This window comes from Myotis brandtii, unplaced genomic scaffold (assembly GCF_000412655.1).
Source record: "Myotis brandtii unplaced genomic scaffold, ASM41265v1 scaffold230, whole genome shotgun sequence".
Taxonomy (NCBI): Eukaryota; Metazoa; Chordata; class Mammalia; order Chiroptera; family Vespertilionidae; genus Myotis; species Myotis brandtii.
Genome location: NW_005358650.1, coordinates 7,052,194 through 7,061,671, shown reverse-complemented (window position 1 = coordinate 7,061,671; position 9,478 = coordinate 7,052,194). Strand labels below are relative to the sequence as shown.

The window sequence follows — 9,478 nt, the reverse complement described above, 5'->3', positions numbered from 1 at the left end:
TTCCCTATTTATAATGGTCTGGCCCTCTAGCAACTTCAGTGCAAAATTATAGCTAATTTGCCTACAAACGTCAGGTGGTCATAATAATCTGGCCACTCAGTGTATATATACCACAATGTGTTTATCTGTTTGCAGATTTCCTACTTATAACTTTACTAGAGGCCTGGTTCACGGATTTGTGCACTGGTGGGGTCTCTCAGCCTGGCCTGCGCCCTCTCACAATCCAGGACCCCTCGGGGGATGTCGGACTGCTGGTTTCGGCCTGATCCCTGCAGGCCAGGCCGGGGATTGGGCTGAAACTGGCAGTCCAACATCCCCTGAGGGATATAGCAGTGCATGAAGCAGCAGGCAGCCAGGGAGGAGCACTCCTGCTCATCCTGGTCCTGCTGCGCCTGCTGCCAATGGGGCAGGAGAGGCTCATGCTGCTGCAGCTGCGCTAGCCAGTCATGAGCCTGGCTTATGGCTGAGTTGCACTCCTGCTGTGGGAGCGCCCTGACCACCAACGGGCAGTTCTTGCGTTGAGCGTCTGCCCCCTGGTGGTCAGTGTGCATCATAGAGACTGGTTGACCAGTTATTCGGTCACTATAGGCTTTTATATATATAAACTAGAGGCCAGGTGCATGGATTTGTGCATCAGTAGGGTCCCTCGGCCTAGCCTGAGGGGATCAGTGGACCTCCATGCTGTCGCAGCCCAGCCTTACCCGCCAGCTCATCGGGCTCCAGCCCGTCCTTTGTCATTGCTTACTGCCTCAACCACTGTCAATCTCGCACAGTATGAAGTAGTGTGCAAAGTGGCAGGCGGCTGGGGAGGAGCCTGTGCAGTTCCCGTTCATCCCAGCCCTGCTGCACCTGCTGCTGCCGCTGCGGCTAGGTAGGCCGCTCTGCTGTGGTCTCCACATGCCTGCCCTAGGGCGATACCGGCGCATCCCTGACCACGCAGCTGCCACTCATCATCACATCCTCACTCCTTGTGTGGTTCCGGAGAAGTGGCTCGGGCTCACGTCTGGTCAGTCTCAATTCTGGTCCCAGTCTGGATGGGGAAGGAGCATGCAGGGGGAGTATCTGCGGGAGAGACTCGCTCCTCCACAGCTGCACTTGCCAGCCATGAGCCCTGTGTCTGGCGCCCGTTGTTGATCAGCTGAGCAGCGTTCCCACTGGGAGCGCACTGACCACCTGGGGGCAGCTCCTGCGTTGAGCGTCTGCCCCTTGTGGTTAGTGTGTGACATAGCTACCAGCCGGTCATCTGGTCGTCCGTTCACTTAAGCTTTTATATATGGGTAGGTTGTTGTCAATTCTTCCCTGTAAAGTACAGTGCTACAGTAAACTTCTTAGTATGTCTCCTACACGTGTGATTTTCTTGGGGTATGTACCTGGGTCTAGGGATGTGCTTCATTCAACTTCACTGACCATTGTCAAATTACTCTCTAAAGAGGTGATAGCAGTTTGAGAGTTCTCATTCCCTTCCACTCAATTCTTAATACTTGTTACTAAGTTTATAATTTCTGCCAATCTGAGGCACATGAGATGGTATCTTACTAGTATTTAGTTTATTATGAGTGAAGTTGAACATCTTTTCTAAATTTATTGACATTTCAGGTCAATTTTATCATGTCCTTTGCCCATCTTTTCTTTGGACTGTCTGTCTTTTTTTTATTGACTTATAGGAGCTAATTATATATCCTGTATAATAATTACACCTCTGTTTATATGTGTTGCATATATATTCTTCCAGTCTATAAAAATATGTTTATACTAATAACATGTCAGAGTATAACTGAGAAAAGAATAGTATGCAAAATAAATGGGAACATTACAGTGTTCTGCAGACTTTTTGGCAATGGCATAACATGACGGTACTTTACCAATACTGTGTTTGTGATAACATATAATATAGCCTTCAGACTTCTTATTAGATTTGAGGACAGAGTACATTCTGATAAAATAATTGATAGAACTTAATTTATCAGAAAAGTTGTTGGGATTTACTCCCTTTAATAAATATTCATTGCCCTAGCTGGTTTGCTCAGTGGATAGAGCATTGGCCTGCGGACCAGAGGGTCTCGGGTTCAGTTCCAGTCAAGGGCACATATCTTGGTGGCAGGCTCTTCCCTGGCCCAGGCCCTGGTCAGGGAGCATCCAGGAGGCAACCAATCGATGTATTTCTATCACATCGATGTTTCTCTCTGTCTTTCCCTCTCTCTTTCTTTCTCCAAAAGATCAATGGAAAAATATCCTCGGGTGAGGATTAACAATAAAAAATCAACCAATCAATTAATCTTCATTGACGTTTGCTCTAGTTAGTTCCAAACTACGTAGGAGGGCATGCTGAAATTTTCATTCCAGTAGTATTTGCCTTTTTTTTTTCTTTCCAGTTTCAAAGCCCAAGGTATTATAGATGGTGTTGTTAATGATATCATGGACCATATACGCCCAGGTCCCTGTCGCTTGGATTGGGATAGCTTAATGACTTCATTGGACATTTTGGAGAACTTTGAAGAGGTATTTGTTTAGAAACATTACTTCAGATTGTGTGTGTGTGTGTGTGTGTGTGTGTGTGAGAGAGAGAGAGAGAGAGAGAGAGAGAGAGAGAGAGAGAGAGAGAGCATGTGTGTGTGTGGGGGGGGGGAGTACCCATGTGGGTGTGAGCATGTGTACACACTTGCATTCATTGGTTTGAGAATAAGTAGTCATGGCAGAGGTCTCACAGGGGAATCCTTGCTGCCTTTTAAAAAGCTTGAGTTTTCTCATATTACCTAATGAGTCTTATTTTCTGAAATCTAAGATTTCAGAAGTTTACTTATCTAAGATTTCAGAAGTTCAGAAGAACTGAGTTTATTTTCTGAAATCTAAGATTCTGAAAACACCACTATTATATTCAAGTTTCCAGGTAAATTGTATGTAAGTTTTCTGTTGAAGCCAAAATCAAAGACCAAAGATGTCACTCTAAACAAAGTGGCTTCCTGTCTTTTTCTATTTTTATTAATTTAGTTCTTACCATGTTTGAATTTATTTTTCAATATATTTTTATTGATTTCAGAAAGGAAGAGAGAGGGAGAAAGAAATAGGAACATCAATGATGAGAAAGAATCACTGATCAGTTACCTCCTGCATGCCCCGTACTGGGGATCGAGCCTGCAACCAGGGCATGTGCCTTGACCAGGAATTGAACCATGACCTCCTGGTTCATAGGTTGATTGATGCTCAACCACTGAGCCATGCTAGTTGGGCTGAACGTCTTTATTGAATCATGTGGTGTTTTGGTGAATGTATTTGTGTGTTTTATCTTAAACACCTAAGGGTTACACCACCTACTTTCATGTTGAATATCATACAGGATACAAAGTGACTATTGAATTAGAGATTTGGATATGAGGAAATATCTATATTTTTATTATATATCTTCTTCATGTGTATATAGCAGCAGTGAGATTTAGAATAGAAATCTAAACCTGTCAGAATCACTGTAAGAATTATTACTACTAATTATAAGACATTTTAGATGAGTATTAATTTTTTACTAAGGATGAACTTATGATATATGATTCTATGTATGTGTCCTTAGAGTAGGAAGTAACACCTGTTACCTTTTGTCCTTCAGAATTGCTGTGTGATGCGTTACACTACTGCTGGTCAGCTTTGGAATATCATTTCCCCAAGAGAATTTGTTGATTTCTCCTACACTGTGGACTATAATGGAGGGCTTTTATCTTGTGGTAATGATCTCAAAACCGTATACTGTCTTTCAATTTGTTTTAAATATTTGAGTTTTCTAGGCTGGATTTTTTTTCTATGCAAGATATGTTTTCATAATTATTTTATAAACCTAAGCTTTGTAAATACTGAACCCTAGAGATTAAAATAACAATATCAAGAAGGGTTCTGAAATTCAAGTTTTTGTTTCCAGTTACATGCTATCCTCCAGATCAGTGGTCGCCAACCGGTGGTCCACAGACCACTGGTGGTCTGTGAGTTCCAAAAGGTTGGCGGCCGCTGCTCCAGATCACAGCTAACAAACATGGATAACATGACTGCCTCTAAGAAAGAGATCCAGTAAATGAAAAATGCCTTCTTAGTCACACACACACACACACACACACAAATAGACTTGGTATGTGTTAGGGTGTTCTCCTTTTCTGAGTTGTGTACAGTTTTACTTTTGAAACTAAAAATAGTGCTATTAGAAGGTTCCTGCTTCCTAACATATATTTATAGGTAAGTTAATATGTTTTCTGTATATACTTGAGTTGCCAGTTGTAGTTAAACATCTATTTGTTTATTTTTGACTAGCTACTACCAAAGTTGGATACGGAGTGCCTGTGGAGAGTGGTGGTACCATAGGTTTTTTTTAAAATATATTTTTATTGATTTTAGAGAGGAAGGGAGAGGAAGAGAGATAGAAACATCAATTATGAGAGAGGATCATTGGTAGGCTGCTTCCTGCATACCCCCTACTGGAGATCAAGTCTGCAACCCCAGCCATGTGCCTTGACTGGGAATCGAACCGTGACCTTCTGGTTGATAGGTCGACGCTCTACCACTGAGCCATACTGGCTGGGTCCATAAGTTTGTTATTGGCACCTTGAGACCTGGATGCTACATCCAAGATTCTTAGTTTCCAAGGAGTTCCCAAGATGACATGATACCATCCATTCTGAAGGGATTAGAGTTTTCTGCATTACCTGTCTTAGCTCCCTGTCAGAAATCTACTTGGTAATTATTCTTTTTCATTCTTCCATGGTCCCTCTTGGGGCTGAATTTTCATCTACAGGGATAACAAGACAAATACTGAAACAAGAAATCTAATATTTTAAATATCCAGAGTTTTAGACTTATGTCAGTCACTCCTATTAATACTGTTATTTTAAAATTGCCTTGTAGGGATCAGCCTTGACTGGAGTGAGAAGAGAGCAGAATTTGTTCGTGGATATAACCATCCCTGCGGTTGGTTTTGTGTTCCACTTAAAGACAATACAAACCAGAGTCTTTTGACAGGCTATATTCAGACGGATCTGCGTGGGATGATTCCTCAGTCTGCAGTAGATACAGCCATGGCAAGCACTTTAATCAACTTCTATGGTGATTTACAAAAAGCCTTATGAAAGGCATAAGACGTTTAAACTTGTAGTACTATGACCCTCTGAATCAACTCCTTCTTTCAGCTCCATGGCCTGTAAAAATCATCACCCTTTTCTCTCATCTGTATAGCTTATAGAAAAATTTGAGATATTTTTATGTTATTTTATTCCTAAAGTAAATAGCTGTCTAAGAGAGGGCATTGTAGTTTTCTTAAATAGTTATTTGCACCTTGTTTGGTATGGCAGTCTGTGTGTCTACGAATGGAGAGCATGACAGAAATCCACCTTGAAGTAAATAACAGTTCTTTGACTCAAACTCTTAAGAAAATGAATAGTGCCTCAGTATGAATTTTTTGGCTGCTTTGAATTTAGAGAGAGCACAAGCTTCATGCCGTTAGGTTAAAATATCTATTTTAGAGCTTTATGAACATTTTGTAAAAGTTCTAATTTTTTTTAAAGTTAAATATTAGTGCTTTAGTTTTGGTATGCTCTATGAGTTTGCCAATATCTTAGACTAAAGAAAATGCTCTTTATATTTTATAAATATGAACTTCATTATCAACTGACTTGCACTGCTTTAAGTATTGAAAAGATCAGAAATAAATGGGTAGATATTATAGTAACTATAGAATCAAATCAAAAGCATTTCAATTTTGACACCTAGATAGCATTATTTTGTGAATATCTTTAAAAATATGATTGTCTTTTATGTGCATTTATTTTGGGAGTCTTAAAACATTTATGCATGAAAGAAACAGTACAAAAACTGCCATCTATGTGATGGGGATGCACCATTGATTGAACAGTAGTCTGAGTTTTGTGAAGTGGCTGGTGGTATCCGGTATTTAGCAACAGGGAATCATCTCTCTAGAAGGTCAAATTCAATGAATGTTCTGTACATGTTCCAGTTTTAAAAGTATCACTCAACTCATAAAATATTGCTACTTTATAAACATTCATAATTGTGATGAAACTTTTGTCTGGAACTATAACAAATGCATTCAGAGAGTCATTTTGTAACTAGAATGAACAATAATAATTGGTCCCTTGATTCTATGGCTGCCTTAAAGGAACATTCTACATGATTTTAATATCCCAAATGACTCTGGCTTTTGAACTGTCCACCTAGTTTACTTCTAAAATAAGAACTTGAGGCATCTTAATGTGTCCAGGCAATCCTTTTTGTGTGTGTGGTTAATATAGGCAAATTTTTGCATGTATCTGTTTGTGTACATGCTCACATCTTGAAATCCATTTCAGTGTTCAGTGTGAGTTCTTTCTGCATTATTACCATTTTATTTCCTTTTTGTGTGTGTGGTTAATATGGGGTAAAGTGAACTCTGGAAATTCATGCCATTTAGACTACAAAAAGCACAAGAGCATATGGTGGTTCAGGTGCATGAAGGTTTGATCTGTGTTTTACTTTACTGTGTTTACCTGAGTGTAAAGAAAGTCTAGATCCTCAGACCCATTTTGATAAAGTGAAAAAAGTTGAGCTGGTTTTTGTCTTTATTTTTTTGCTATTAGCAATGATGTTAAAAAAATAAATAAATAAAAGGTTGTAGTACTACATTATCCATGGTGAATATCTCACAAGTTTTAGATTGAAAATAATTTGTTTCAAGAACTGACAGAAACGATGTGTAAATGATCCTATTTTCTTAACTTGAAATTTATTAATCAATATTTTTTTCTAAATTGGAACTTTTGAGTTGCTGGATTTTTCTCCCACTTTTTTTTTTCTTCTTGTAATAGGGAAAAAAACATCAGTAGTTTAATTTTTAGTTTCCCACGGAAATTTATTAAATGTTAGTTTTGACTTAATGTATTTTTTTATTTGGTTTTATTAGTGTAGAGTAGGAAGTTTCTTATATTTAAGTATTCTGTCTAAGATGGAGAAATAGCAACAGTTATTCAGTTATAAGGTGCCCAGACTGGGTAAAGGATTTGCAACAATATTGTATGTAAGGGCTGTGATTGCCTGATCTGGGAACCCCTAAACACAAATGAACTGTCCATTCTCTGTTACTCTAATGTTCCCTTTGTCCTATTCCACTTATACCTCTGGTGAGTGATTACATAATCCACTGCTTACTGTGGACCAACTGCAGGTAACAGGATACTCATAGAAAAATTCTCATTGCAATATTGAGTCATAGGGATTGAAAATTTATATTCGAATTACTTAAAATTTATATGCAGTTTCTAAATGGCACTTCAGATCTACTGGGCTCTAGCTGTATACTTAAAAACAAACAGCTTTATTGAATTTACATGCTATACAATTTGCCGGTTGTAGGCATACAGTCCAGTGATTGTTTAGTACATTTATAGTTGTGCAGCCATCATCACAATCATTTTAGAACATTTTCATCTCCCAAAAAGACCCCTTCGCCTGTTTGTAGACTCATAACTAACCAAAGTTTAGCACAGTTGCCAGTATACAGAAGATGATGAAAAAGATTATAGAATAGGATTTTGTTTTGTTTTTAAGAGTAGAGTTGTATTTGAATCTAAGCTCAGGAACCTTGTGTTAATATATTGAAATACGTTATCTCAAGTACCATAATGATAAGAATTTAAGGATGTGGGTTGGGATTAAAGAGTCTGCTGTTTCTATAGCATTGCTGTAGAATAGAAAAATAATGTGAAGCCATATGTCATTTTAAATTTTCTAGCAGCGATATTAAAAAACAGCTGGGGTTAATTTTAATAATATAGTTCATTTAATGCAATAGATCCCAAATATTATCATTTCAACGTGCAATCAATATTAAAAATCATTAAGCTATTTTATATTCTTCTTTTATATGAATGCCTTGAAATCTGGTGTGTATTTTACTAATGTGGACTTGCCACATTTAAGTGCTCATTATCCACATGAGGCCAGTGGCCTGTACTGAATAGCACAGTTCTATAGTGCATGTACTAATTTGTTATTCTATAATATGAAGTAGAGAATTTCATGGAATTACTCTTAAATACAAAATCTTTTCTGATTACCAGAGTTTTCAGTGTTTACTAAATTGGTACTGCTAAATATTAGAAATAAATCACTTAGTAGTTGTCAATAAAATAAAAATGATAGCCCTCCCAAATTTCCTTTAAAGATAACTTTTCATAGGACAGTTAATGAAAGCATATAATCTGCCTTGTTATTATGTGGTTGATTATTTTCTCTTGCTTATAGCTAGTTTGTATTAGGAACGTGTATACAGGAATACTACTTGGCATAGCACTGTTTTTAGTACATGATACTTATTTTCTTTAAGGAAATTAATTTCGTACTAGAAAAGGTAATTTATCCTAAGTGATACTTTTGCATGAAATCTAGTTTTATTGATAACTCTTGATTGGTTAATTCTTGATGTTTGACATAATCAGCAAAAATAATTATGAGAATTTAGTGTTCTGCAGTTATGTATAATAGAAACATCTACAGTATTACAGGGGTTGTAAATGTTAAAAAATCTCTTCATTTCACTGTTCATTGAGATTGGGTATATTTGAAATTGTAGATTTCTATGTCTGAAATCGTCTCCCAGTAAAAAAAGCTTTTAGGTCTGAGTAATTCCCTTTGTTATAGATAAAAGTTTTACCTGTTTACTCAAGAACACACTAGCATCCTTAAAATACGTTGTTAAAATCCACTGTCTTTTTTATTCAGTAGGTGCTGTAGCTATCCCAACCCAATGGGTAAATGAACAGAGCCCAGGGAAGGTTGGGGAATGGGCCAGACTTCCATTAGAACCTGTATTGTGTAATTAATTACCTATCTGATGTATCTCCCTTGCCTTTTATTTATTTTTTTTACTTTTATCCCTTGCCTTATTCAGCTTCTTGAGGTAGGGAATGTTGGGATCTGAGTATGAAAGAAACATTAAATTAATCCCAGAACACAGGAAATTGGACTTATGATGTCTTCATTATTTTGTTGTTTCCAAAGATTTTTACATGTATAATTAAATAAAAATTCATCTCTTGCAATTCAATAAAAGCTATACTATATATACATTTTATTTTTAAGATATTTTATAATTCTTTTATGAGCCAATCTGTAAAACTAGAGCCTTTATAATACTAAAAGCATGTGTTAATATAAATAAAATGTGTATTTTAAAAATCAGAATAAAATTTCTAGACTCATGTAATTTATCATTGATATAATCTGTACAAGTTGCTTTAATCTTAAATATTAACAAATAGTTTCATATATCTAAACTTAAAGTGTGTAATTTAACTTTCTGAATTCTTCCAAAAGGATACATATAAACTGGAAAATAAAGATTAGTAACACCGATGGTAACTCCCACCAGTATCTCATGTAATATTAGATACAATACTTCTGAATCTTGATGTGCCGTTATATAGCCATGATGCTGATGAATTATTGTGCCTTTATT

At 37.1% G+C, this 9,478-nt stretch overlaps 1 protein-coding gene across 2 annotated transcripts in view; it reads left to right on the top strand.

The window, feature by feature from the left end:
- STARD4 (StAR-related lipid transfer (START) domain containing 4) overlaps window positions 1–9,201 on the top strand; it is a 20,210-nt gene extending 11,009 nt beyond the window's left edge. For both annotated transcript variants that reach the window (XM_005866450.2, XM_014539894.1), the window contains exons 4-6: window positions 2,373–2,499; window positions 3,599–3,713; window positions 4,879–9,201. In XM_005866450.2, coding sequence (XP_005866512.1) covers window positions 2,373–2,499; window positions 3,599–3,713; window positions 4,879–5,099 — 463 coding nt within the window. In that variant the 3' untranslated portion in view covers window positions 5,100–9,201. The remainder of the gene's footprint in view (window positions 1–2,372; window positions 2,500–3,598; window positions 3,714–4,878) is intronic.
- Window positions 9,202–9,478: the final 277 nt, after the last annotated feature.